At 57.0% G+C, this 27,923-nt stretch overlaps 3 protein-coding genes across 7 annotated transcripts; 2 read left to right on the plus strand and 1 right to left on the minus strand.

Moving 5' to 3' along the window:
- The first annotated feature begins 1,577 nt into the window (after window positions 1-1,577).
- FCN3 (ficolin 3) lies at window positions 1,578-6,631 on the plus strand. The gene is given in 7 exon segments (XM_010993778.3): window positions 1,578-1,599; window positions 2,096-2,214; window positions 3,426-3,559; window positions 3,649-3,782; window positions 4,608-4,734; window positions 4,736-4,848; window positions 6,525-6,631. Coding segments are annotated over 7 exon segments (756 nt in total).
- Window positions 5,740-18,112, plus strand: MAP3K6 (mitogen-activated protein kinase kinase kinase 6). 4 transcript variants are annotated; one of them, XM_064493883.1, is made up of 30 exons: window positions 5,740-5,855; window positions 6,071-7,088; window positions 8,420-8,559; window positions 8,647-8,670; window positions 8,947-9,137; window positions 9,252-9,420; window positions 9,786-9,919; window positions 10,335-10,505; window positions 10,595-10,707; window positions 11,122-11,281; window positions 11,485-11,647; window positions 11,724-11,843; window positions 11,952-12,001; window positions 12,086-12,181; window positions 12,318-12,405; window positions 12,485-12,618; window positions 13,014-13,141; window positions 13,376-13,512; window positions 13,838-13,943; window positions 14,438-14,595; window positions 14,699-14,891; window positions 14,999-15,137; window positions 15,421-15,580; window positions 15,720-15,896; window positions 16,158-16,263; window positions 16,526-16,691; window positions 16,778-16,890; window positions 16,985-17,058; window positions 17,337-17,413; window positions 17,640-18,112. In XM_064493883.1, the coding sequence occupies exons 2-30, from the start codon at window positions 6,746-6,748 to the stop codon at window positions 17,716-17,718; spliced, it is 3,909 nt and encodes a 1,302-aa protein (XP_064349953.1). In that variant the 5' UTR covers window positions 5,740-5,855; window positions 6,071-6,745; the 3' UTR covers window positions 17,719-18,112. The 4 variants fall into 4 exon arrangements, with proteins under 4 accessions (XP_064349953.1, XP_031320324.2, XP_064349955.1 ...); XM_031464464.2 differs by having other exon boundaries at window positions 9,813-9,919; XM_064493885.1 differs by having other exon boundaries at window positions 5,776-5,855; window positions 6,525-7,088.
- SYTL1 (synaptotagmin like 1) lies at window positions 18,098-27,054 on the minus strand. 2 transcript variants are annotated; one of them, XM_031464465.2, is made up of 15 exons: window positions 26,641-27,054; window positions 24,265-24,493; window positions 23,152-23,300; window positions 22,857-22,929; window positions 22,729-22,774; window positions 22,194-22,266; window positions 21,840-21,943; window positions 21,572-21,685; window positions 21,166-21,332; window positions 20,798-20,894; window positions 20,316-20,474; window positions 19,928-20,006; window positions 19,708-19,807; window positions 18,537-18,742; window positions 18,098-18,330 (listed from the first exon to the last, which is right to left on the minus strand). In XM_031464465.2, the coding sequence occupies exons 2-15, from the start codon at window positions 24,453-24,455 to the stop codon at window positions 18,191-18,193; spliced, it is 1,698 nt and encodes a 565-aa protein (XP_031320325.1). In that variant the 5' UTR covers window positions 24,456-24,493; window positions 26,641-27,054; the 3' UTR covers window positions 18,098-18,190. The 2 variants fall into 2 exon arrangements, with proteins under 2 accessions (XP_031320325.1, XP_031320326.1); XM_031464466.2 differs by lacking the exon at window positions 26,641-27,054 and adding an exon at window positions 25,475-25,497.
- Window positions 27,055-27,923: the final 869 nt, after the last annotated feature.

Raw genomic sequence — 27,923 nt, forward strand, 5'->3', positions numbered from 1 at the left:
CAGACCTGAGGGTAGGCATGAAGTCACCTTGCAAGGGGTGCTTCTCCTTGGTGAGGGGAATGGATTGGGGCAAAATCTCTGTGGTTCTGGGCATATAAGTGCCAGAGAGAACACAAGTCATATCCTGTCTCCGGGCTTCAGTTTCTCCTTGTTCATTTGTTCATTTAACTAACATTTATTGAGCATCTGCTTTGTACCTGCCTCTAATCTGGGGCCAATAATAACAACCGTGAGCGGGGCTGTGTAAGGATGGGAGGTGATATTCAAACCGCACCCAGCAGGAGCCGTGGGGTGCAGTAGGTGCCCAACAGATGGTAGCGGTGGTCATCCCTGCTGCAGGTGACAAGGATTAAGGAACGATTCCTAGTGGAAATGGCATTAGCATTGGACCTTCACGGACAGGCGGAGCTTCGTAGGGAGAGGAGGAGGATTACAGGTGGAAGGTACTGAATAAGCTAAGGTTCAAAGGTGGAAAAATTCATGTGAATCCAGAGGTCTGGAGAGATAGCTGTGGAGCCCTGGTGGCCAGGATCAGAAGTTGGACTCCACTGTGGTTAGACCAGGCAGGGATATGTCCGTTCTCTCCAGGGCTGAGGGAGAAAATGCCCCCATCTCCTGCTGGTTCTAGCCTGCATGGGGTGTCCCTGGGGAGGCAAATTGGGAGGAAGTATTGCTTCATGGCCCCCCACCAGCCTGACCCCCATATAAACTGGCACCCTCCCTAAGGGGCCCCAGCAAGATGGGACCAGTGTGACCCTCACTCTCCCTTTTGTTCCTCTTGTTGGAGACCCTGCCTGTCTGAGGACCCAGGACCACTCCAGCTGCCCAGGAAGGGGCCTAGGATGCCCTCCCCACTAACCGACCCTCATTCCCTCCCTGGGTATCCTTCTCTCACCCAGGCTCACTAGCTTCAAGGAGCGGGGTGGGGTTTGATAATCTGAGTTCTGCACAAAAATGTATGCAAATAGATGCAAATGGTGAAAACCCTTGTCAGCTCTGGAGGCAAGTGTCCTGCCAGCTAGGATCTGGGAGAGGGAATGAGAAATGCAGCGGGGTCTGTGGGAGACATGCGTACTCCCCCCATGCCCACCCAGCCCATGTCTCCCTGCAGAACCCAGGGAACTGGAAGGCAGCCAGGTTGTCTTCCTGCTAAGTTACCTGGTGCCCTAGGAAGTTCTGGGGAATAGAGAGCTCCAGGTCCTCAAGGTGAGAAAAGCCAGCGGGTGGGGCAGGAACTTGGGGTAAACTGGGGAGGGTGGGGATGCAGCAATCACAGTCTGTGCTGAGAGGCCATGACGAAGGGGCAAGGAACCTACTGTGTGTCAGGCTCCAGGCTGGACACTCAGCATCCTAGGATTGACCCTGTGAGGTAAGTGGTACCATCCCCATTTTGCTGAGAGAGAAACTGAAGCTCAGAGAGGAGTCATTTGCCCTTATTCACAGAGCCAGTAAAGGGTGCAGCTGAGATTTGACTTCTGGCTCCAAATCCCTCATTGTTTTTTTGGCTCCAGACATGGGATGGGACTTAAGGCATCTCTGCCTCTGGGATTTCGGGGCAATCAGGACCACTGGGCAAGATGGGCCCCAAGGGTGAGCCTGGTGACTGTGTGGGACTGGAGTCTCCTCTCCTTTCTTTGCTCGGTCCCTGAACTAGAGAGAGGGATGTCTCTGCTTGGCTGCTGCTCAGGAGTTGGCTATGATTGCAGCGGGGGATGGAAGGCTGGGAGCAGTGGGGAGAATTAGAAGAAGGGCCAGCCGCTCTCCCCTCTGGTGGGTCATGGGTATTCCCTTGGGGGTACTCAGACCTCAGAGCCAGCATTCATCTTTGCCTGGGGCAGGAGACCCAGGGAAACTGCTCCAGTGCCACGAGGGTGAGGCTGCCTTTGGAGGAGCCAGGCACTTGGAATCAGATGGTGCTGGGGTGTTGGTGGACCACCAGGCGTGGCCCAGCCTGCCCCAAAACCCATCCTAAGGGGTCCAGAGGAGTCAAGAGGACTCCTGGGTTCCCACACTTGGCCTACTCCATTACCTGGGGTTTGTGTTGGGGAGTAACTGTAAATTGAGGGCCCCCCTGAGTCCCTCTCCCCTTCCCCAGGCCCCAGGAGCTGCCAGGATTGAGCAGCTGGTACCATCTACCTACCTACCATGTGCCTACCCAAGGATGGGACCATCCCTGTCTTTTGTCACATGGACAGCACAGAGGATGGCTGGCTGGTGAGTGCCAGAGAGAAGGGACTTGCAGGTCAGGCCCAGTGGGCATGCCTTCCCCTTGGCCCCTAGGGGGAGCCAGAGCCTACTGGAGCCAAGGCATTCTTTAACACAATTCACTAACAAATGATTACTGAGCTCCCAGAGGACCTGAAGAAGTTTGGGAAAGCTTCATAGAAGAGATGCCATTTGAAAGGGCTTTGAAGACTATGTAGAAGTTCTCAAGACATATGAGGTGCAGAAGGGCATTCCAGGCAGAGGGAAAGACAAATGCAGGGAGGCCGGAGAGTACAAGAAGGCGTGGGGAGACAGTGTGAATGAGCTGAGAGCAGGTGTGAGTGGTGGGCTGAGGTCTATCGGTGTGGGCCAAGCACTGAATGGCTGACTGAGGAGCATGGAGGGCAATAGGGAGCCATGGGAGAGTTTTGAGCAAGGGAGGGACCAGGTCAGACTTATGTTTTAGAAAGAAGACTCAGGCTGCACCAAGGGAGATGTATTGCAGTGGGGACCAGAATGGAGTTAGGGACACAAGTTAAGAAGGCTGTAGGGATCCGACCAGAACAAGCAGGTGGGCAGTGGCAGCAATGGAAGTAGAGGCTCTTAGACTGAAAGATATTTAGGAAAGAAACTCTACAGGGCCTGGGGACTGCTTGGCCTGAAGAGGAAAGTGGGGTTCAGAGGGAGCATCAGGGTAAGGCCTCTGGAGGTGACCTCTCTGCTCTAATATCTTGGTTTTATCATAAAAAATTAAAGCATGTTATTTTGAATGTGACCCCCCCCCCCAAAAAAAACTGACCATCTCCTAAGGGCAGGGATAATATTTCTACCATTTCAGTCCTCCCAGGGCTTTCGAGGCTGCGGCGTGAAGTTGAATGTCAGTAAGAGTTAATAAGGACATGCAGAGTTCATCAGTATAGTCACAGGCAAGGCTACCTGGACACACACTTTATCAACAAGCTCTCAATCCAAAGAGGGTGCACATGGTGGGTGGATATAGCTCAGTGGTACAGTGCATGCTTAGCATGGACCAGGTCCTAAGTTCAATCCCGAGTACCTTCATTAAAAATTTTTTTTAATTTAAAAAAAAGAGAGAGGGGCACATGTCCACCCACCCCTCACAGCACACCCACTTCTCAGCTGCCACTGCCCCTGCTTCTCCTCATCCCATGCTCAGCCTAGAGAAATGGCTGCTATGCTAGCCTTCTCTGCCTCCCTAGATGTTCCAGAGGTGACAGGATGGTTCCATGGATTTCTTCCACTCTTTGTCCTCCTACAAATCAGGTTTTGGGAGCCAGTATTCTGATTTCTGGCTGGGGAATGAGAGGTTGCACCAGCTTACTCTCCAGAGTAGGTTCTCGATGTCCAGGGAGCCTGATGGGCATCCCTCTGGCATTCTGACTCCCCACCCAGGACCTGAGGATTCTTCCCTGTCTGCCCAAGTACCTGGGAGCTGTGGGTGGAGCTGGAGGACTTTAAAGGCAACTGCACTTTTGCTCACTGTGGGGCCTTCCGTCTCCTCAGGGAGGCAGATCACTACCAGCTGGTTCTGGGCAAGTTCTCAGAGGGCACTGCAGGTGAGTGAGCTAAAGGTGTGGCCCTGAAGTAGAAAAAGAAGGTGAGGGAGGCTGGATCCTTTCCCATTGCTGCCACGGCCTCCAGGAATGACTCAGGGCACTTCCTTCCCCTCTGTGGGCCTCAGTTTCCTCATCTGCAAAACAGCAATCATCAGACAGGGATGTGAAGGAGTGAAGGAGTGAAGAAGCTGGGCTCTGGAGGCCAACAATCCTGAGTTTAAATCCAGCTCTGTCATTTACTAACTCTGTGACTTTGGGCAAGTCCCTCCAGGGTCAAAGCCTCAGTTTCCTCCCCTATAAAACCTGTAAGGAGGCAGGGAGGGAGGTTGTGGGAGCCGTTTGAGATTCTGGTGAGTGTTAACGCTATCTGCTTTGGAAGAGGAACCAGGAAAGACTTTTTTCAGAGAAACACCAACTGTTGAGAGACCTGAAAGAGGGAAGTGGTTATGAGGAGGTGCCCCAGGGGAGCCCCCTTTCCTGCCTAGCCATCTGAGAAGTCCTTCCCAGCTCTTCCTGGCAGCGTTGATCCAACTGCTGATGAGGGAAGAGACAGAGGAGCAAGAGGGAAGCTGGGGATTCTGGGAAGGGACGAGGCAGGGGAAAGAGCCAGTGGTTTTGGAGCCACAGTCCTGAGCCAAAGTCCCAGTACCCCTGTGACTAGTGAGTGAGCTTGAGCAAACATCCTTGCTCCTTGGCTCTGCTGTTTTCTCCTGGGGCCTGAAAATATCCACCTCACAGCTTCTCTGAGGCTCCTGTGAAATCATCTCTTCAAGGGTGCCAGGCATGGTGCTGGCACCTTGGTGCCTCTCATCCCCTTCCTGCCAGGGGACTCCCTGAGCTTCCATGGTGGGAGGCCCTTTACCACCTATGATGCCAGCCAGGATACAAGTAGGAGCAACCGCGAGGTGACTATCCATGGTGCCTGGTGGTGCGGATCCTGCTATCAGTTCAATCTACTGGATGTCCAAAGCCACCGCCCACAACTATGGTATCAACTGGGCCTCAGGCCAAGGAATAGGCCACCCTTACTGCAGGGTTCACATGATGCCTCCCCTAGGGCACCCGGGTAGCCAGCATCCTTATCTCTCCTCTACAGCTTCCGTACCCTTGGCTACCCCTCCCCATTGCTAACCACTGCTAGTCTCCTGTCCACATTTTAAAAATAAAATCATTTTAACCCTTTCCTAGCTTTCAAGCCTCTTTCAGTTACTGGGAGAAACTCAAGAGTGCAGAGCAGGGATACGGGTTTCAGCTTCTTTCAAGGAAGACCTTCCTTCTAGTCAGGAAGATGGGAGAGTCAGCCTCAAATGGTAGTGAGGCTCTAATTACCTCCCCTCACCCACCAAAATAAAATAAATAATACAGTAATAAATAAAATAAAAAAGAGATATTAAAAAATAAAATTTTTTAAAAAGGTAGTGAGGCTTTCGTCTCTAGAGGTGTGCAAGCTGAGGACACCAGAGAAGCATTTAGCGAAGGACTTGGAAGGATTAAAGCATCCACTGACAGTACTCTTGGGCCCTATGGGTCCTACCAGTAGATAGTTTTGTGGTGGGAATTGCACAGCTATCTCACTCTCTTTGTTGCTCCTGCCTGTCCCTTATAAGTTGTCAGTTTTCCAGGCTCTGTTGTAAGTCAAGTTCTCATTCTCTGCTACTTCTTGCCTGTCCCATTAGGGGCTGATGGGAACTCACAGTCAAACCAAGGAAGGTACATTTTTCTTCCATTGGGCAACAAGACAGTGAAACGGCAGTTACTGAACGACTATTTATTAAGCAGTTAGTTAATTTGCCAGAGTCACATTCTAGAAAGTGGCAGAGCAATAAATGGGTAAGAATCTGATCTCTGCAGTCTGACAAGTAGTCCTGGGCTTGCATCCTGCTCTGTTATGCAGCTGAGTGATCTTGGACAAGTTACTCAATCTCTCTAAGTTCCCAGTTCCTGATTTCAGAGTCCACTGAGGTTTACACCAGGCTGCTGCCTCACTAATTCACACTAGGTTAGGGATTCTTGGGGACTGGAGCTGGGAAGCTGCTGTACCCAAGAGCTGGAGTTCCTGGGATTCTCCTTCAGGTAGGTAAAGAAACATCTACATGGGGACTCTTCTCCCGTCCTATGGTCATGTTCTGGGTGGAGGTCAAAGGTCACCAGGGCTCCATAGCCGACTGGATTCTGGGGAAAACAGCCTCCTGGCAAAAGGGTGCAGGGTTCAGATGCAGAGTCCCATGCTCCTTGCAGGCCAAGAAGCAGACTTCTTCCATTCCAATTCCTCCCTGCCTGCACAACAGGGCCCTGGAGAACAGGCACTCTACACCATGTTCTACACACCCTGACGTCTCTGGAGATTCATTTGTTCAACAGAGAGGGCCTGCAATTCGCACTTCTGCTTTAGCCCTGGCCTGGGCACACATCCTATAAGCGCCTGCTGTGAGCAATCCATAATGGTTGCCGTGTACAGGGGCACAGGCTGTTCCGGAAGCAGCCTGCCTCAGAGATTCTGGCGGGAGAGGAGGGAGGGAAGAGGCCGAGTCCCAGGCCGCTAGGGAGCGGTGCTGCCCCAAGGCCGAGGGTGGAGCTTTCCCGGTCGGCCGGGAAAGGGCTGGGCCCGGCCTACATGTGAGGGCAGGAGACAGCAGCGGCCGGCGCTGGTGGGCACAGACGGACGGATTCCCAGGATCCCCCTATGTGACTCCAAGAGGCGGATCCCTGGATGCCCTAGATTCCCGGGACCTTCAATTTCAGATCCTCAGGACCTTGTAAATCGGAGCCTGGATTTCGTCCTGGACACCAAATTCCTGGTACGGGACCTTCGGCTGTACTCCGGATCTCCGGAACTTAAGATCCCGTAGGAGATTACCGATCCCGACCCGATTCCCGATCCTAAGATCCCTGGATCTGTCGCCTCTGGCTCCTGTCCCTCCACGGGTGCCCAAAGCCGGGCGCCCGCGCCAGAGCGCCCCCGCATGGCGGGGCCGTGCCCGCAGTCCGGAGCCCTGGAGCGCGCCGGCAGCTGTTGGCAGGATCCGCTGGCCGAGGCGCTGAGCCGGGGCCGGCCGCTCGCTGCATCCCCCGGCCGGGGCTGCGCGCGAAGCCGGCCGCTCAGCGTGGTCTACGTGCTGACCCGGGAGCCCCAGCCCGGGGTGGAGCCCGAGCCGGGAGCCGAAGCAGAGCCGCTGCCCCTGCGCTGCCTGCGTGAGGCCTGCGCGCAACTACCCGGACCGCGGCCGCGGCCTCAGCTGTGCAGCCTGCCTTTTGGGACCCTAGCGCTGGGAGACACCGCGGCTCTGGATTCCTTCTACAACGCGGGTGAGCATGTTTGGGGGCGGGGCAGGGGCGGGGCTTAGGGGGCTGGGGGGGGCTGGGGAGGGCCCGAAGGGGGCGTGTCTCGGCAACTCCTGGGAGACCCCGAGGTGGGTGCCCGGGCTATGGGACCATAAAGTGAGCTAAAGACGAGGGGCTCGAGGCGCGGCTGTGATAAAAGGGAAGTTTAGGGGATCTGGAGCGCGACCAGGCTTGGGCAGGGATTTAGCGGATCCAGGCCCGGCTCGGGATTCAGGGTTGGAGCTTAAGCTCTCGAGTCGGCACCGTGCCTAGGGAGCGAGGCTAGGACTGGGGAGAGGCTGGGAACGGGACAGGGTGTGGTATCTCAGGAGTGGAGTTTGAAGAACTCAGTCTCAGGATGATATCGCGCGGAGCTCATGAGGGAGGATCCTGGGAGTTGGAACTTGGACTAGGGAATGGCGCCGCACTTGCGGGGCTGTAGTTCAGGGTTCCTAGCACACTGCTTCCGAAGATTAGGCTAAAGAGGCAGAAAGAGAAACAGAGGGACCCAACTGCGCTGGATTCTAAGCGAGGGAGCTTAAGTTATGAGGCTCCCATAGTTCCGAGAGAATGCGTGGAGCTGGGTGGGACCGGAGGCTGAGGCTGATTCGGACGGTCAGGTACTGGGGCCAGAAGGCTGCTATTCCGAGCGGGTCACCCCGCCCTCCCACCAACCCGGATGCCCCGCCCCCGATATTTATTTTTTTCATCCAGGAGCCCAATAAACGTATTTGCATAAAATCTCAGCCCAAAAAATGAAGGCTGACTCGACCTTGAGGACACAAACACACACACACAGTCATAGACTCACAAATCGCATATATGTTGACTCACATAGGCTGTCACAGACACTATCACACAGATACAGACACACACACAGGCACAGCATTGTACACACATGGCATGTGTGTATACACGTGTATACGCACAGCACACTGCTGGTGCCAGCCCCTTTCAAGAGACTTGGGTTGAGCATCCAGAGAAGAGGACATCTGCACAACTCCTGCCTCTTGAATAGCTTGGAACAGGCTGTGGGCTGGTGCACAGCCTCTCCTTCTCCATGTCCAGTGTCCCCAGGCTCTAAACAGTGGGGTGTGAATGGTAGTCAGGTGAGTTCCCCTCCTCTTCTTGCAATACCACAGATGTAATTTCTGTATAAGAGCCAGAGGGACTCTAAAAGGGGAAACTGAGGCCCAGAGCAAAACTGGACCCTGATGGAGTCACATGGGAAGGCAGGCTGAGCCAGGATGGGTCCCCAGGCTCCTTCTCCCCCTGCTGGGCTTCAGGGCTCAGAGCCTCCTGCCGTGTGCCCTCAGATGTGGTGGTGCTGGAGGTGAGCAGCTCCCTGGCACAGCCCTCCCTCTTCTACCACCTGGGCGTGCGAGAGAGCTTCAGCATGACCAACAACGTGCTCCTCTGCTCCCAGGCAGACCTCCCTGACCTGCAGGCCCTGAGGGTAGGTGGCCGGGGGCTGGTAGTGGTGGGCCAAGGGCTGGGGCGGCCTTAACCAGAATACCAGTATCTGAATGTCTGTCCCCTGCAGGAGGACATTTTCCAGAAGAACTCGGTGAGCAGAATCCATCCCTCACTCCAGTGTGTCCTTTGACCTCCATTATGACCTCTGACCTCCACTACATTTCCTGGCCTCGTCTGTCCCCTCTGCCCTCCCTAATGCCCCCTGACATCCATAAGACCCTTTGTTCCCTATTGCTTCCCTTTATGAAGTGTGCCCCTTCCCTGCTATTCCAGTCCCTACTGTTGCTGACCACTGACCCCCTCACTGCCCCTTTCTAACCTAGTACTGATCTCTGACCTCTACTGATGCCTGCCTTCCTCCCACCAGGATTGCATTGGCAGCTACACGCTGATCCCCTATGTGGTTACAGCCACCGGTCGGGTGCTGTGTGGTGATGCAGGCCTCCTGAGGGGCCTGGCTGATGGACTAGTACCAGCTGGGGTGGGCACTGAGGCCCTGCTCACACCCCTGGTGGGCCGGCTTGCCCGCCTGCTGGAGGCCACGCCCACGGACTCTTGGTAATGGGGCCCCATATAAGGTGCACCAGGAGGAGGCTGGTGAGGGTACAGGGGGCTGGGGCTGAGAAACAGGCCCTTCCATTCTCTCTCTCCCTCCCCTGTTATGTGCATTAGTGGCTATTTCCGGGAGACCATTCGGCAGGACATCCGGCTGGCTAGGGAGCGGTTCAGCGGACAGCAGCTGCGGCAGGAGCTGGCTCGCCTGCAGCGGAGACTGGACAGTGTGGAGCTGCTGACCCCCGACATCATCATGAACCTGCTGCTCTCCTACCGTGATGTGCAGGTGTGTGGTGCTCAGAGAGGCTGGCAGTCGGGACAGTGGATTCAGTGTCAGACAAATGGGATTTCAGCTCCTGGCTGTACCACTGGCTCACTGGTGATTCTGAGCAAATAATCTGACATCTCTGAGCCTCGGTTTCCTTGTTTATATTCGGGGATGATCATGTCACTGTCTCCCAGGGTATTTGGGAGATTGGGGCACACAGCATGTTCTCTATGTAAGGTGTGGTTTCTACACTACATACTGGGCCTGAGGGAAGTGTGCAGAGGATGGTGCGTGGGAAAATGGGGTGTCAGGGGTGGGAAGGGGCCCCAGATCAGGATTTTCCTCAGGGTCTTGGGCCAATCGGACTCACCAGAGGCCATCAGGCCACTGTGTGCTCTTCCCTCATGCAGGACTACTCGGCCATCATTGAGCTGGTGGAGACACTGCAGGCCTTGCCCACCTGTGATGTGGCCGAGCAGCACAACGTCTGCTTCCACTACACATTTGCCCTCAACCGGTGGGTGGCAGAGCACGGCGCAGGTCATAGCCACATGCGGACATGGGTCTCTGCTGTGTGAGGTCATTGCCATCTGGGACCACTGCTGTACAGGGAATTTGCTGACCAGGGTCACATTGATGTCAAATGGTCCCTATCTTTCTGTTCCTGCTGCCTAGGGTGGGGTGGGGTAGTGGTACTGCCCTTGGAGGGGTCACAGCTTTCCACTGCTCCTCAGAGTCACTGCAGCTAGGAACCACTTCCATCTGGGGTCACTACCTCTAGGAAGGTCAGTGCTGACCAGAGTCACTGCTCTTCTGGGTTCATGACTGTCAGACCCTTGGAAGGGTCCCTGCTGTTCAGGGTCTGGGGGTTCCTGGACAGAGTAGGGCAGGGCCATCAGGCAGGTCCCCAGCCTATCTTCCCCTTCCCCTAGGAGGAACAGGCCTGGGGACCGTGAGAAGGCACTGGCCGTGCTACTGCCACTGGTACAGTTTGAGGGCTTGGTGGCACCTGACCTGTACTGCATGTGTGGCCGTGTCTACAAGGACATGTTCTTCAGCTCTGGCTTCCAGGATGCTGAGTACCGTGAGCAGGCATATCACTGGTAAGGGGCCCACGTGGGTTGTGCTAACGAGATGAGGGATGGGGCTGTGGGCATCAGTCCAGCCCTGTGTCCCCCAACCCTCACCCCAGGTATCGCAAGGCTTTTGATGTAGAGCCCAGCCTCCACTCGGGCATCAATGCAGCTGTGCTCCTCATTGCTGCCGGCCAGCGCTTTGAGGACTCCAAGGAGCTCAGGCTTATAGGTGAGCCACAATCCTGCACCCCTAACCCCCAACCCACGGGGGCTCAGAGGGGCCTTGGGAGAGGGCAGGGAGAGAGGACATTGGGTTGGAGCTGGGTCTGACCCTATCCATCCCCTTTTGGACCTGTTCTGCCTGAACCCACACCCGGGTCCTCATACCTGTCCAGTCCAGGGCCCTCATGAGCCATTGAGCCCACAACTGAGCCCACACCTCTGTTCCTTACACACTGAATTCCACATACACTTGTTTCCTAACCCTCACCTGTGCTTGAACTCCTACTCCCACCTGAGATCTGGCCATACCTAAGTTTTCACCCATTTCTATGTTCCTGCGCACATGAATTTTGTGGTCTACACCTGGGCTTTGCCCAAACTTGCAACAACATCCACTATGACCCAGGCTCCTCTCTCTCAGGCATGAAGCTGGGCTGTCTGCTGGCCCGAAAAGGCTGTGTGGAGAAGATGCAGTATTACTGGGATGTAGGCTTCTACCTGGGAGCTCAAATCCTCGCCAATGACCTCACCCAGGTGGCACTGGCTGCAGAGCAGCTGTACAAGCTCAATGCCCCGATATGGTAGGTGGCCCCTTCTGCAGTCTTGGCCTGGCCTAGGCTGTCAGCTTCTACACCCATGTCCACTGGCATCTAGCCTGAGCCTGTTCCAGACCAGCACCCATGACACCCAATGCCCACATTCTGGCTGCATCCAAGCCAGTCTACTCTCCCTGGCAGTGCTAGCTGGTGCCTGGGCTGAGCTGAGGATAAAGCTGTGTCTGCAGGTACCTGGTGTCCGTGATGGAAACCTTCCTGCTGTACCAGCACTTCAGACCCACGCTAGAGCCACCTGGAGAAACCCCACACTGTGCACACTTCTGGCTCCACTTCTTGCTACAGTCCTGCCAGCCACTCAAGACCACTTGTCCCCAAGGAGACCAGTGCTTGGTGAGGCCCGTAGGGCATGGGACCTGGGAGAGGGGCAGGCTGCTTCTGACCAACCCCTCTCCTCCATCATCTGCAGGTGCTGGTCCTAGAGATGAACAAGGTGCTTCTGCCAGCCAGGCTGGAGGTTCAGGGTACAAACCCCGTGAACGCAGTGACCCTGAGCCTGCTGGAGCCCAATTCACAGGTGAAGTTGCCGGTGAGTTGCCCCTACTGACATCTATGACCTTTTCTCTTGAACATTTCCCCCATCCCCAGACTCCTCTCCTTGTCCCCAGCACCCCCTCGGACCCCTTTCTTCTCACAGGACGTTCCATCCAGCTGGACCTTCCCAGTTGTCTCCATCAGTGGTGTCAGGTGAGCAGCAAGACCTGGGGAGGTCCGGGCTGGGTGGCATTGCTGGGCAGCCCCGACTTCACTGGGGTTCTTCATCCCTCCCAGCGTCTCCAAGCAGGATGAGCGCTGCTGCTTCCTCTACGCACTTCCCCCGGCCCAGGACGTCCAGCTGTGCTTCCCCAGCGGAGGGCACTGCCAGTGGTGCGCGCAGTCCCTCGGGTCGGGGTGCTCTGAGGGCCGGGATGCCGGGGTATTGAGGGAAAGGAAAGAACATGTTCCCTAGTTGCTCTCGGCTAAGAGTTGCCTCAACCACTAATCTGACCTTCTCCGCCCTCAGGTTCTGTGGCCTGATCCAGGCCTTGGTTACGAATCCGGACTCCACGGCGCCCGCGGAGGAGGCAGAGAGCGTGGGGGAGGTGCTGGAGGTGAGCAAGGGGGGTGCAGCTCCAGGAAGGGAAAGGGCAGAGCGCCCTGCTGAATCCCCTATCTCATCCGCCCCCGCAGTTTGATTATGAGTACACGGAGTCGGGAGAGCGGCTGGTGCTGGGCAAGGGCACGTACGGGGTGGTGTACGCGGGCCGCGATCGGCACACGCGGGTACGCATCGCCATCAAGGAGATCCCGGAGCGGGACAGCAGGTTTGGTGCCCAAGGTCGCGCGGGCGGGGCTCAGGGCTCTCGAGGGACCAGGTGGGCGGGGTCAAATGGGCGGGACCACGAGTTAAGAGTGTCCTGTGCGCGGGACTGTAGGCAAGGGCGACGCGGATGCCCAAGTGCCTCCGGGGTCGACCCGAGTGCAGGGGGTCATAGAAGCGAGAGTTCAAGCCCAGTGGGCCCAGGACAGTGCGCAGAACCGCAGGGACCAGGCGGGCGGGCTACCATCTGGAGAGGCCTGTGGGCTGGGTGATAAGGTGCGGAAGGTCTGGGAGCTTGTGGGCGGGGTAGATCCTGGGGGTTTGGCCTTGTGGGGGGCTGGAGTTGAGAAAGTATCTCTGCCTCCGTCTGACCTGTTCCTCTCCCCACCCCACCCCCAGGTTCTCTCAGCCCCTGCATGAGGAGATCGCTCTGCACAAACGCCTGCGCCACAAGAACATCGTGCGCTATCTGGGCTCAGCCAGTCAGGGCGGCTACCTCAAGATCTTCATGGAGGAAGTGCCTGGAGGTACCTGCCTTGCGTGGGATGGGAATGGAACTGGAGTTGTGGGGCATGGGGGTGGAGCCCCCTTTGGGAGAATGAACCCTAGCTTGTGTGGGTGGTGTAGCCCACAATTAGCTGACACCTGGAGGTTGGGTAATGGCGTCTAGGCCATAGCATTAGTATGCCTGGGCCTTGAGCAGAGAGCCGTCGGCTGGAGTAGGTGGGTGCCAACAATGACCTTGAACTACATCTGCCCAGGCAGTTTGTCCTCCTTGCTGCGTTCAGTGTGGGGACCCCTGCAGGACAACGAAAGCACTATCAGTTTCTACACCCGCCAGATCCTGCAGGGACTCAGCTACCTGCACGACAACCGTATTGTGCATAGAGACATCAAGGTCAGCCTGTAGCTGGCCCACTCTAGCTTGCTGGGGTGGGGGAGGACAGGAGGGGGAGGGAGAGATACAGCCCCAGACAGAGGCTGGCAGTTTAGACTAAGTGGGCAGACTCTTTGCAAAGGGTGGGAAATTCATCAGGGAGGTTCCCTAGAGAAGGGGAGATGTTTAGATCCGAAGCCAGCTCCCAGAGGGGCAGTAGTGGGATGGCAGGGGGAGGAGACTGTTAGAGGCAGTGTCAGGCTGGGGTTCCCAGGAGATGAGATCTCAGGATAGGGTCCAGGAGCCCAGTTTGATGTCCGCTGATCACAATGTCCACTCTCCTCAGGGGGACAATGTGCTGATCAACACCTTCAGTGGGCTGCTCAAGATTTCTGACTTTGGCACCTCCAAGCGGCTAGCAGGCATCACACCCTGCACTGAGACCTTCACAGGTAACAGGGTGTAGGGTGGTGAGTGGGGTTGCTGACATGGGACAGAGAACTCTTGGGGTGCTCCAGGGAGTGGTGTTTCTCCTGGGCATGGAGTTAGAGTCCTAATGAGGAGGGTGGTGTGGAATCCAGGGCAGGTGATTGAGCCAGGGGTGAGGTGATAGACTCCAGAACTGCAGCTTAGATAGCTGATGATGTTGAGTTTAGTGCCTGAAATGGAGCCCAGAAGTGTTGATGTGAGTCAGAGTTCAGAGTGGTTGATGCAGCCCAGGACAGATGGCGGCACCTACTCTGGGTGATGGAGCCCAGGAATGAGATGGAGCCTAAAATGAATGAGGAAACTCAGGATAGATGCTTAATGACCAGGGGTGGTAGCAGAAACTGTTTTGGATGATAGAGTTCAGGGTGGGAGCAGGTGACTGGAGGATGAGAGAGGCCCTGCCACTCCAACAGTGACAAAGCCTAGATGAGCATTATTGCTACTGCTCCTGTCCTAGGGACCCTACAGTATATGGCCCCAGAAATCATTGATCAGGGCCCACGAGGGTATGGGAAGGCGGCGGACATCTGGTCACTGGGCTGCACTGTAATCGAGATGGCCACAGGTCGCCCACCATTCCATGAGCTAGGGAGCCCACAGGCTGCCATGTTTCAGGTGAGAACCCTTAGGACCTGGCTCATGAGGTGGAGTGGGGACAGTCTGGGCCCTGAACACCTCTAAACTTGTCCCTTGTTTCCCCTCCCTGCCCCCCTCCCAGGTGGGCATGTACAAGGTGCATCCACCAATGCCCAGTTCTCTGTCAGCCGAGGCTCAAGCCTTCCTCCTCCAAACTTTTGAGCCAGACCCCCGCCTCCGAGCCAGTGCTCAAGCTCTGCTGGGGGACCCCTTCCTGCAGCCTGGGAAGCGGAGCCGCAGCCCCAGCTCCCCGCGACATGCTCTAAGGCCCTCAGGTACAAAGTGGGTGGAGGGAGTGAGCACACTGGGGTGAGGGCAGGGGAGCTGTAGTGGTGAAAATACTACATGAAGGCCCAGGCTGACAGCCTTCTCCCTCCCTCAGATGCCCCTTCAGCCAGCCCCACTCCTTCAGCTGACTCAGCCTCTCAGTCCCAGACGTTCCCTCGCCCTCAAGCACCCTCTCAGCATCCTCCCAGTCCCCCCAAGCGCTGCCTCAGTTATGGGGACACCAGCCACCTCCGGTGAGCACCCAGGGGCTCGGGCTGGGTTCATTTCATCTGGTTTTGTCTCGGTGTACTCCCTCCAGGGGACCTGGGCACTTTGACTACATGCAAGGATGACGTTTGGTGCCCCCCTCCCAAATGCTCTTCCTTGTATTTATCATGCTCTCTCAACACTGGGTTATTCTCTCTTATCCTTGTGAGGTGGGCATCAAAATAAAAGCCAGGATTCAAACTCGGGGGGTGGAGATGGCTGGACAGGGTTGCTGCCTGCCCTCCATCGTCTGCTCTTTACTGCACTCAGGGTGCCCGAGGAGTCTGCGGTCGAGGAGCCCGCGTCCCCTGAGGAGAGTTCAGGAGTGAGCCTTCTGAACCAAGAGAGCAAGCGCCGGGCCATGCTGGCCACGGTGCTGGAGCAGGAGCTGCCGGCGCTGGCGGAGAATCTGAGTCTGGAGCAGGAACAGGTGGGCGGCTCGCCCCAGCGCCCCCTGCTGGTCAAGCACCGACAGGACTCCTGCCGATGGCCTCCAGCCCACCTTTCCAACAGCATCTCTCTTGGCTCAGGTGGGTATATCTGCTGATGACCCTTCTCTTCCTTCTCAGGGTCCCCGTCTGGAGAGGAATTATGTGGAACAGCTACTGCGCTGCCTCGGGGCACACATCCACACTCCCAACCGCCGGCAGCTGGCCCAGGAGCTGCGGGCGCTGCAAGAGCAGCTTCAAGCCCAGGGCTTTGGGCCTGAGCTTCTGCAAGGACCACTCTTCGCCTTCCCGGATGCGGTGAGGGCGTTTTCTCACAGTTAGGGCTACTCAATAAGAGGTAGTGAACTCCCAGTGCTTGAGAATATGTAAGGACTTGATGTTGCATGATTCCATGTCTTCCCTATGAAGATAGAGCCATCGGAAAAGGGACATCTGCCCGGCCCTAACTTCCCAGCCCCTCTTTCCACTCCGGGTCTGCCCACCCCACTTGCCTCCGACAGAAGCCCTACCTCTATTTGAAGCTCAGCAGCCTCAGCTGCATTCTTTCTCCCACTCCAGGTGAAGCAGATCCTCCGCAGGCGCCAGATTCGCCCACACTGGATGTTCGTGCTGGACTCCCTGCTCAGTCGGGCTGTACGGACAGCCCTGGCTGTGCTGGCCCCAGGTAGGTGGAGGAGTGGAGCCTGCCTGCCTGCCCGAGAGCTAGGCTGTGTTCCTTGGGGGATGGTGAACACAAATAGGGGTGGACAGTGGGAGCCTAGCTTGACTCAGTGCCAAGGGAGGTGGGGTTGGCATGTGACCAAATGGATATCTCCTAAACTGATACTGCCTGGCCCATGCCCAGAGCCCCACGCCCTCTGCCAATGTCTGGGGGTCCTAAATGGGTGTTCTCGCCCTGCCTGAGCTCACCCCACTTGGATTGGCAGAGGCGGAGAAGGAGGCAGTCCCACTGAGGTCCGAGGAGTGCAGTAAAGAAGAGGAGTCCCAGCCGAAGCAGCAAGAGACCCCAGACCAGCAGAGCCCTGGGGAACCCAAGCAGGACACCCCACCTCTGATGGTGCAGCTGGGCCTCTTGCGAGCAGAGACCGATAGGTACAGCTCCTGGGACTCACCCACAGCCTCTGAATGAGCTTCACTCCTTCTCCCCCTGCATTCTACTGCCTTCCGCCTTCCAACAGGCTTCGAGATGTCCTGGCTGAGAAGGAACGGAAGTGCCAGGCCCTGGTGCAACAAGCCCTACAGCGGGTCAGTGGGGAGGCCAGGACCTGTGCTCTGACCTCAGAGCCCCCAGGTGAGTGGGACCTGGCTGGAGAATGCTAATGGTGGGTTGAGGCAGCTTCTGACAAAGGCACCCTGGGGTTCACCACCTGACTTCTCCTTGACAGCTGCTCTCACAGTGGACCAGGGCCTGGTACAGTGGCTACAAGAACTGAAGGTGGATTCAGGCACCATCCAGATGGTGAGGGGGAGAATGCTGGCTATACCTGACCCCCACCAACCAAGACTTCATCTCTGCCCATCTTTGAGCTGTTCTCACTTTCTCCCCTCTGACACAGAGCATCTCAGTACTGAATAAGCACTTACTATACCCCAGCCATTGTACAGATGAGAAAACTGAGGCCCAGAAAGGAGTGTGATCTGCCTTAGCATGTTGGTAGTAGAACAGAGCTAGTTCCTGAGTCTCTGGACCCATCTTTCTCTGATTTTACCTCTCCCTGTTTCTATGTACACAACCAGCTACTGAACCACAGCTTCACCCTCCATGCGCTACTGACCTGTGCCACTAGAGATGACCTCATCTACACACGCATCAGGTATGTCTTAGGCCCTCCAGGGATAACCTACACATATGGTCTCATGCTGGCCAGATCCTGACACCTTCCCCTACCCCTAGTTACAGGCCTGCCTGGGTTCCTCTCTGGAAACTACAGGGATACCAGGGTCCCTTGGGGATAGAGGGGTCATTAGGCAGACAGTGGGTACCAGAGAGAGCCCAGGGCCTTCTTCTGGCTGAGTCACATTGAGCCTGGTACCCCTCAGGGGAGGGATGGTATGCCGCATCTGGAGAGCCATCTTGGCACAGCGAGCAAGATCCACGCCAGTTCCCCCTAGCCCCTAGGAGGCTGAATGAGGACATCAGAGACAAGAGGCCAGACCCAAGGATGGATGAATGGAGAAAACACAAGAGGTTTCTGATATACCTGCCCCAGGACCCAGGGGCAACTGGAAGAGGCCAGGTGGGTGGGAGGCTGGGTAGTGCCCAGGCCTAACCTTAGTCGGAAGAACCAACAACAGAGACACCCCAAGCTCACTGAGTACCACCAGGCAAGACTATGAAACAGAACACTTTGGTACCCCTGGACCTTGGCAATTTCTGAAGTATGGGGAGGGGTCTTGGAATTAGTTCCTTAGGGTCTTTATGTCTGAGTCTAAAATTCCTTCATCTGGCACCCTTCACTTCCCTGGCTCTTTCCTGCCCCCAAGCAGACATCAGCCCCTTGTTTCTTAGAACAGAATTTATTGACTTTAGCCACGGGCAGGCTCTGAGATGGGGGTCCAGAAAGAGGGGTGTTGTAGGGCTTGTAGGGCAGCTATGTCCTGGGGGCCAGGTTGGTTCTGAGGGGCAGAAGGCCGTCCACCCACTCACATGGCCGCTCCAGGAGGGTCTCCCATAGCTGCTTCTCCTCAGATGTGGAGTCCATCCAGGGCACCTGGAGCCCATAGCTGCTGCCTAGATGTGGGCAGGCAGGGGTGGAAGGCAAGGTCACTCTGGCCACCCCCGGTCCCAGGGAACACCTGCCTGGTCCAGATTGTGCACTATCACCCCCAGTTCTCAGTGGACACCAAAGATTAGGAAAGGGCAGAGAAGTGCCCAAGGCCAAGAGTTAAGCCCCTGCCTCCTAGTGTCATCTTCCCCCAGGGATCTGCCCCACTCACCGGTGCCCAGGCTGAGGCGTATGCCCCCCAGCTGGTGACTGGCCAGGGCCCCATGGTCCCAGAGGGAGAGCTCAGCACAGGCCTGGCGCAGGTCAGCAGGCCCGAAGCCATCGTAAACCATGGTGTGATTGAATACAGGGCTGAGGTTGCGTCGCACAACCCTTGTCCGCTGGCGGCTGGCCCGGCTGTCATCAGGCAGCACTGAGCTGTGGGGCAGGTGGGCTGGCATCAAGTGGCCACCCTCTCACACTCCCCAGAACCAACCAGTAACCAACCAACCAATGAGTCCTACCCATAGGCCCTCACAATGTCCATGTCCTCTGGCTCCTGTCTGAGAACTGGCCTCAAACCCTTGCTACCCTGGGACATTTGTACCAGCCTCCTCTTAGATCTCCTGCCTTTGAAAGTTACAGCTCCTATTCACAGGGCCCCAGAGTGAAGTCTCTGAAATGCAATTCTGCTATTCCTTAGCTTAATAACTTCGTGGCCCCCCAGAAGTAGTTTTCAAACTTCTTAAAGCCTTGGAGCCCCTTCTGTAAGACAAAATATTGCTCAGAAATACAAAACCTAAAAGAAAAACAATGTCTCTGGTTGAATCAGGGCTGGGGACTCAGAATCTCATCAGCCTACCTCCATTTAACTCTGAGGGTGGGGCCGCACCTGAAGGCACCCCTTGAGTTCCCTGGAAGCTTACTTTGAAAACTACGGGGTGGGGGGTATAATTCAGCGGTAGAGTGTGTGGTACGCATGAGGTCCTGGGTTCAATCCCCAGTACCTCCAACAAAATAAATAAGTAAATAAATAAACCTATTTACCTCCCCCCCCCAAAACAAAAACAAACAAACAACAAAGAAAACCACTGAACTGCAAGTTTAGCGCCAAGCCCCACAGCCTGGCCTTCCAGGTCTTCCATTGAAGGGCCCCTGAGACCTCCCAGGTCTCAGCCTCAGCTCTCCAACAACTCCTCTAGGTGCCAGTCACTGAAATGCAGCTCTACAAAGTCGTCCTCAACTCTCCTGACTCAAGGCCTTTGCTCAGGCTGTCCCCAGACAAAGCTCAGGCTGTCCTCAGATTGCAGAATCAAAGTGGGTGACTAGAAGGAATCTGTTGGAGGCAGTGAGCTCCACTTTAGGAGAAAGGCAGGCAAAGGGGAGGTCCCGATGCTCCTCACCATTGGATGTAAGTATCCAGGGATCCTGAGCGCAGAGGCACGAGGTCCTGAGCTTCCTTCACCCAGAAGTGCAGCTCCCCAGTCGGGGGTAGTCCTGCGCCTGCGGAGAGGCTCGGCTGAGGTCCAGCCCCACGGACAGAGTTCCCCCTACCCTTGTGGGACAGGGATTCCCTGCCTCCCAGGGCCGGTTCAGCTTGGCTTCTCGCGGATGGTCACTCACCCTCGGAACCGGCGGGGACGTACTTGAGAGACAGAGAAAGCAACCCGCGGCTGGGAAGGTAGTCGGGAGAGGGCGAGACCTGCGGGAGGCGGGCTCGTCAAGGGGGCGAGGACAGGGTCCTAGGGAAAGGGGCCATAGAGGGAGGAGTCTCCAAACACCCACCGGCCCTGCTTATCCCCGCGGGGGTCTGTCGGGGCAGTTCCCGAGAGAACCGCCTGGGGAATCTGAGCACCCCGACAGAACCTGCCGTCCGGGCCCAGAGCTTCCCATGGGGCCGTAAGGTTTCGAGGCTGAAGGAGGCTTTGCAGAAGACAGGCTGAGAGGGAAAGCCCAGTGTAGTAAAGTCAGTTTTGTGCCGCGGGTACCCCCATGCGGGTCAGCTGCTCACCCGGGGCCGCAGGGGGAGCCAGGTGGGCTCGGAGTCCCAGTCCCACGTGTCCAGAGGCACTTCGACTTCGCCCAGGAAAATGTTGCGACCCAGGCTTTCGCGGTGCCACACCGACAGATTCAGCACGCGGTCCTGGAGCTCGGCCTGCGGGACAGAGTACTGGGGACAGGAGGGGCGCCTTAATGGAGCAGCGTCGATGGCCCTGGCTTCCAGTGCTGCGGGAGTGTTAGCTGGGGCTTCTCCTACCACACTCCTCTCAGGAAGGGATCCTGGGGAGCCCCAGAGGACATTAATGAGGTCTGGACTAGCGCCATGCCCATCTCTAGACTGATAACGCTGGAGAGCACGTTTATGCTAGGGCCTCCCTGCCGTTCCGTCCGCAGAAGGCAATGAAGATATCATGCTGTCCCTGCCACCCGTCCCCCTGCAGGAAGAGGTGCCCGGTTCATTAATGGGGGCCCTCTCGGTCGTCGCAGCCTCACCCGGAGAGTCTCGTTGAAGACCGGATTCAGGTTCCGTTTCTTCACCGATGTTTTGCGCTTGCTCTGCTTGTCCGGGAGGAGGTAGCTTTTGACATAGCTGGGGCGGGGGAGGTGAGGATTGGAGGTAAAGGAGGCCCTTCCAGCGCCTACTCCCCTGTCGCGGGGCTTCCCCAGCCACAGGCCGGAACACAGCTTCACGTGCCAGGCTTTGTGCAGCACTTTATAGGGAGTTATCTCACCCAACCCCCATGCCGCCCAAGAACGTCATTCCCATTTTGAAGATGAGGAAACTGAGGAGGAAAAGCAGTGAGGCTGGGCAGTGAGGGCCGCTCCCTCACGCCCCCGCCTCGCCCGGGTTGGGAACTCACGGGTCCAACCGGCGGCGACGGGCGGTTGCCAGGCCCTGGCACTGGATCACGTGCACGCGCAGCTCGGCGGCTCCCGCCTCGTAGCGCAGCGCAAAGTGCACGGAACCGCGCACCTGCACCGCGCCTGCCTCCGCCTCCCCGGACAGGCTCATTTGGCTGCCGCTCAGCTGCGGGCGGAGGGTGGAGAGGTCAGGGTGGGCTGCGGTGGCTCACGTCGGGGCTGGGGGCGGGGTAGCGCGGAGGGTTCAGATGGGGCGGGCATGGAGGGGTATAACTAGGAAGCTTGCCTGGGGCCTGGAGTGTCTGGTCCGGGAAAAGGGAGGGGGTGATGCAGGGGCTACGGGTCGGGATATGCGGAGGGAGGCATCCCCCACCTCATCTCAGGCCCTCTCCCTCACTCCCTCACCGTGGAGGAGTTGAGGCTGGACATGGAGGAGCTGCTGCTGAGCATGCGGTCGAGTGAAGGGTCGAGCCCCGGGGCCTCCTCCCCATTCTCCTGGATCTCGGACGTCGCCTGGGTCTGGGAAGACGGGGAGTGACGGCGGCGCCCCTTTCCCCCCCACCCCTCCCGCGACCGCTCTCAGTCTCGGAAGGCTCGGCGCCTTGGGTAGCGGCACTCCCCGCCCGAAATCCGGTCCGGGTCTTGAGAGCAGCTGCCGGCCGCTCCCGCCTACCTGGGCTGGCGGGGGCTGCGGCTCCACCTCTCCTCGCGACAGCCGCTCCGGCTCCGGGTCCGCCTCCTCCGCGGCGTGGACGAGAGCGCCCCTTGGGCCAGGGGCTGGGTGGGGCATAAACTGCTCAGCGAGCCCCTTACCCTGCCCGCCCCTGAGCAAATTTTCAGGGACTGGTTTATACCCCCACTCAGGCCCCAGTGCAGCTCTGGGGTTGCCCATGGAAACCACACCTACCCATCCCCAATGCGGGTCGGGGGAGGGGGAGGAGGAAGGTGAACATGGGTGGTTGGGGTCACTAAGAGCCACCTCTGATCACTGAAACCTCTTTATGCCAACACACACATTCCCGCTCACCTTCCTGGGCCTGGGGCTGCTCTTCATCTTCTGAAGCCTTTAGGGGGACATATGGTGAGGGGAAATCAGGTCCCTAAAAGAAACAGAGGGTAGAAGTAACAGTAGGGGCTAGTGGTAAAGGGGTCAAAGGTTATGGAGTCAGAGGTCAGAGGCTCCAGCTGGCTACTCCAGTTTCAGATTTTGCACAGCCCTCAGGGCAGGACTGGCAACCAGCTGCAGAACCAGTCTGGCCTGTACTTCACACCCCTTCACGCTTCAGGGCCTGCCCTGCCTGACTCCCAAGGTCCCACTGGTGGGGGACAGTAGCATCTGAGTCTTGGACCTCTGCCAGCTCAGTCCCCACTCTGCCCCTAATAGCTGGATTCAGAGTTTCCCTTTAAGGCTGGGTCCACACCCCCATTTGACAGGAGAATGATAGAGGCCCAGGCCAGGGTGTCCTGCTTCTCAGGCTGAGCTCTTTCCCCAGCATATCCCACCTTCACTCCAGGGACACTGTAGGTTCACTTATTAGCCTATTCGGTCACTTATTACTCACCTCAGCCTCACTGAGCTTCTCTTGGGTGGCCTCATCTCTGGGGAGACTGGGAGGAGGGAGAGGTGGTTGTCAGGGATGGGCCCCAGATGACTGGTAGGCACCCTCCACTCCCTGCCACTCCTCCTCACCTGGGCTCCAGTGCCTCTTCAGCCTCTTTCTCAGCAGCCTCAGCCTCGCCATTGCTGCCCTGAGCCTGGCCTCCTGCACCAGGTGAGAAGTTCTGTGAACCCCTGTTCTCAGGATGCCTGGCCCTTGGAGAGGCCCACTCACCTCCCATATCCCATGGAGGGGTGATGCCCACCCAAGAGTCACACAGTACCAGGGGCAGCTGGAACTGAAACCAGAGTCCCTCTCTCCCTGTCCACATACATCTAGTGCCCTGGGCTGTGCAAGGCCTGCCCCACTCTGGGGATCTCCTCTCACCCCTGGAGCCTTTCTTCCTGCGGATGGAGGCTCGGACAAGGTCAGAACCGAAGTGGACATGGTGGTGCCGCTGGGAGCGTGCTTCCTGGAACCAGTCCCCTGTTAGGGTCTTCAGCTGCCCAGGGTCTGCCAGCGAGGCCCGGAGCTTGCTAGAGGATGGGGAGCGTGTGGCTGTCACCATTCATGCAATCAACATTCTTGCCACCCACTCTGTGCCAGGCCCTGTACCTGGGGCCTGGTATATAACAGCAAATCAAGCTTGATCTCTGTTTTGGAGGAGCTCAGTTTGGTGGGGAGATTGAGTCCAGAATAAATAGGTACAATATAGTGAGGTAGGAGCCATGATAAATGTGAGAGGGCCAGCTTTGCCTGTAGGAATCCAGGAGGACTTCCGAGAAGAAGTACCATTTGAGTTGCTTCTTAAAGACAAATTGGTAAAGAAAATGAGTTATAATTCATTAAATGATTGTGAATAATCCTTCTTAATTCTGTGAGATAGGGCTTCTTAGCCCCATTTTACAGATGAGGAGAGTGGTGCCAAGATTACAAGGTAAGAGGTATCTGTCTGTCCCCAAACACTACTCCTAAGTCCCATGCTCCTCTGCCACTGTGCTCTTCCAGGCAGGAAGAACAGTATAGAAGTGAAGGGTGTGTTCAGGGACTGTGGAGTGCCTGGATGGCTGTAGTGGACACTTTGTGTATGTGTGTTGGCGGGTGGGGATAACTGGTGGAAGATGAGATCAGAGAGGCTGGCAGGCACCAACCAAGGAGGCCTTGTGGACCATGCTTAGGAGCCTGCCCCTGACAGGGGATGCTGAGGAGCCACAAGAGGTCTCAGGAGGAGATATGAAGGACCAGCCTGGAGAGCTCCAGCTGCAGCATGACGGGTGGGCTGGAAAGGGTGGGCCTGGAGGCAGGGAGGCTGGCAGAGGAGCTGGTGCAGCCACCCTGGGAGAGGTGATGAGCTGAGCTGGCCAAGGGTAGAGGGGACCAATGGGCAAATATAAGACCTACCCAAGTATCTGACATGGTGGAAGGGGACATGGTGGGGGGCCACCCAAGCCCCCCAGGGCCTGAGGCCCCTTCCTCCTGGGCTCCCCTGCTCTGCCTCACCTGACTCGTCCCTCCTCCAGCTGGCGCAGGTGGGCATCTCGCTTCAGGACCTCGGCAATGGCCTCCTGTTCCTCCTCTGTCAGGAAGCTGAGGTCCAATAGCCCGTCGGCCTCAGGATCTGACTCACGCTCCATGAAAGGGCCAGCCAGGGCCCAGAGGCCCTCTTGAGATGGGTGGCCCCTCTGGGGCATCAGCTGGGGCAGTGCCCCGGCTGGGCACGTGTGGCTCCCTGGGGGCAGACCAAGGGTCAGGTTAAGCCCTGCGTATGTACAGGGCACAGCCTGGGGCCGACTGCCCTTTTCTGCCCAAATATATGGCCAGGTGGTGGGCAGGGTACAAGCCCAGGAAGACTGAGATCAAGGTGGCATGAGATGCACTTGTGGACACACATATAGTGGCCCATGGACATAGTCAGGGCCACTCGCAAAGACGTGTACAGAGACATACATGCACGCACACTGACATATGTAGATAGTTACCCACAGTGAGATGCATACCGGGTCACACATGCACACTGACACCTGTACAAAGAGGCACATGGATGCACATTCCCCTGTACAGGCCCCTATGCAGTCGAAGGCCCAGACCCATATCCAGACCAAGAGATGGACCTAACATATTCTTAAACCTGCACACAGGCGTGTGTACACAAGGGAGACAAGGACCCACAGGTGGGTTCACCGGTACAAGAATAAGCCTGGGGACAAAGGCACGTCCCTAGGCATATACAAATCACACAGACTTTCGCACACACACACTACCTCTTCAAACTGGATTGTGGTCTCCTTAAAGGTAGGGACAGGGCCTCACCCCCAAAGCCAGAACTTTGCACAAAACAGATCGCTGGTAAAAGTTTGACAAGTTAAATGCAGAAATCCACCTGCACATACAGGAGGAACACACACCTACAAACACGCAGCCAGGTGCACAGGCGCACACGCATATCTGCTCGCCCCCTGCCCTGGGAATCTCCCAACCTGGGTCTTTCCTCCACCCTTCACCTCCACCCTGCCCCATTTGGCCTTCCTGTCTGAGGCAACCTCCTCCCCAGCCCACAGCCCAACTTCCTCCCCAGGAGGTAACCACTGTACCCACTCCCACTGAGGCCTGCAGCCCAGGGATGCCCCTGCTGCCAGCCCGGCCCTCTTGCTCGGAGACCCTGGGCTCCTCTGCTCTGGCCACATGGGTTCCCCACGCCCCGGCTCGGGACCTGGCTGGGGTCCTGGCGGTGGAGGCTGAGTGCTGCCAAGCAGCTCAGGTACTACGGTGACTCCGGAAGGAAAATATCTGTCCAGCCCTGAGGGGCGTGTGGACGTGGCAAGGGGCGCGTGCCTGGGATGTGGGCAGAGCCATGGCCTGAGCCCACTGGGCGGTCTCTCCTCCTCTCCCTCCCCTCCAGTCCCCTCCCACCTGGGGCACCAGGCAGGGCTGAGATGGGAAGAGGACGCTCAGCAGGCAAGTCCTGGCTTGTGGCCACCGCCCATGCTATGCGCTCCCAGCTGAGTCAGTGAGTCAGCTGAGGGAGCCCTCTCCCCGCTGCTGCCCCATCCTCACCCCAGAGGTGGGTGGGTGTCTCTACCAGGTGTCGTGTGTAGCGCTGTGTGAATGCCTGTGTGCCTGAAGTTAACAGTATTTCCTGAACATCTACTGTGTGCTGGTCCTGGGTGTAGCGGACGCACTGTTTGGGGCTCTTCTGTGGTATAGTGGGGAAGCCCATGTGGCTGTCCCTGTGTTACCTCGTGCCACTGTGAGTCTCAGTTCGGCAGGCATGTCTGCATCCTGTGGGATCTATGTACCTGTATACTTTGTGGGTGTGGATGTTGTATCACTGCATGTGTGTCTGTGTCATGTCACAGTGTGGTGCTGCATGGGTGACTGTTGGCCATGTGGTATGTTCAATGACTTGCTGTGTGGCAGCACTGTGTGGTGTGTGCGCATGTGTGTATCTCCTACACTGTCTGTTGTGTGACTGGGCTGTGTGTTGTGGTGTATGCTCTGGTGTCTCGGGGGCCACCAGGTCTTTATGTGTGACTATGGAGGTGGAGGTCCGCAGAACTGATCCTGTCCTTGTCCTGTAGGTCAACTTGGGCTGCGCTTTGGGGATCTGAGCCCAGGGTCCCCAGCAACACCCCTCTCCCTGCAGTACCCTCTCGTTCCAGGGGCAGAATCCAGTATCTGGTCCCCCCTACTCTGCTTCAACATGATGGGACAGACCCATTGGTTAGTATAAGGGTCTGTCCATCTATCTGGCTGTTCCAGCACTGGACATGCTCCACCTCCCCCACCCCAAAGTCCTAGAGGGTGCTCAGGATACCAGGTGGCTGTCCCTGCCCCTCAGGACACTCGCAGGGGACCCCCAGCCCTAAGGTGTATTACCTGTAGGGGTCCAGTATGGAGGGGACACCTTCGTAGGGTAACCCCGGCTCCCCTGGCAGCTGAGTTTCAGGGACCAGGAGAAGAGCAGTGAGGGATGAAGGCTGACTCAACCGGCAGCCCAGCAGACCTGCTGCCCCACTGAGGAGGAGGAAACACCTTCTCACAGGGCCTGATGCAAAACCGGGCCTGGACTCCTGGCTCCCCAGAGACGTGGCCCAGCCTGTGCTTTCAGCAAACCCAGAGCAGAACTGGCGGGCGGGAGATGACTGGGGCTTGGCCCCAGCTCCCCTGCAGACTTGCTCCGTGACTCCAGTAACCAGAGCTGGCAGCAGTCCCTCAGAGTTTCGGCTGCCCCATCTGCAGAGTAAGTAGCAGCCCCAACCGGCCCACTGAGGAGCTGACAGGAACTTACTTTGAAAGCAAAGTTAGAGAGCTTTCTAAGAACCAGGGTAGTGGAAGGATTGAAGGCTGTCTTCAGATACCCTGAGTAGTTCCTGCTCTACCACTGTGTGACCTTAAGCAGGTCTCTTAACTATTCTGAGCTGCAATTTCCTCCTATGCAAACTGCGGGCTGCAGAGTGCGAAGAGCCTCTAAGGGAAATGAAAGTGCTTGGCGCAAGCTGGCATATAGTAGGTGCCGGTGTCCCCTTGCCAACAGAGTCCATTTTGACCACCACTGCCCCTCCATATCCACCTATACCTCCCAGGAGGTGCTGGCCACAGCAGAGCTGCTCTGTCCCCTCTGCCACTCTGGGCCCCATCTGTTTGAGGAGGCCTGGACTCTTCCAGGGCCAAAGTGAGGCTCCTACAGTCTCCTCTGACAGACAGGGTTCTGCTCCCAGATTCTGCCCCATCCTGAGAAGGTTGGGCCCAGATTACATTTGCTTCAGGACCATGAGCCTGAGGCCCCATGAAAGCTTCCCCAAGCTTGAAACCCCTTAAGTCAGCTTCATTCCATCCTGCCTCTCCTGTCCAACCTGCTGCCATGGCTTGAAGGTCAGAGGGCATCTCACAGACCTGCAAGAGAGAAGGTGGGCAAGGTGTGGACTCTGAATGAAACCCACTCCTCCTCCCCCTCATTGGAACCGGGTCCTGAATGCTACCAACACTCTGAGCACCTGAGGGTCCCTCCTCCACCCCTAGCCCAAGGTCCAGGCTTCCCCACTTATTTTTTGCAAGTCAGTCTTATTTTCTGAGCCTTTTTCCTCATTTATTAGATGGGGATAATAATCCCTCCTCAGATCCTTCCCTGAAGTTCAATGAGATCCTTGCCGGTCCTTAAT

Source organism: Camelus dromedarius, chromosome 14 (genome assembly GCF_036321535.1).
Source record: "Camelus dromedarius isolate mCamDro1 chromosome 14, mCamDro1.pat, whole genome shotgun sequence".
Classification (NCBI taxonomy): domain Eukaryota; kingdom Metazoa; phylum Chordata; class Mammalia; order Artiodactyla; family Camelidae; genus Camelus; species Camelus dromedarius.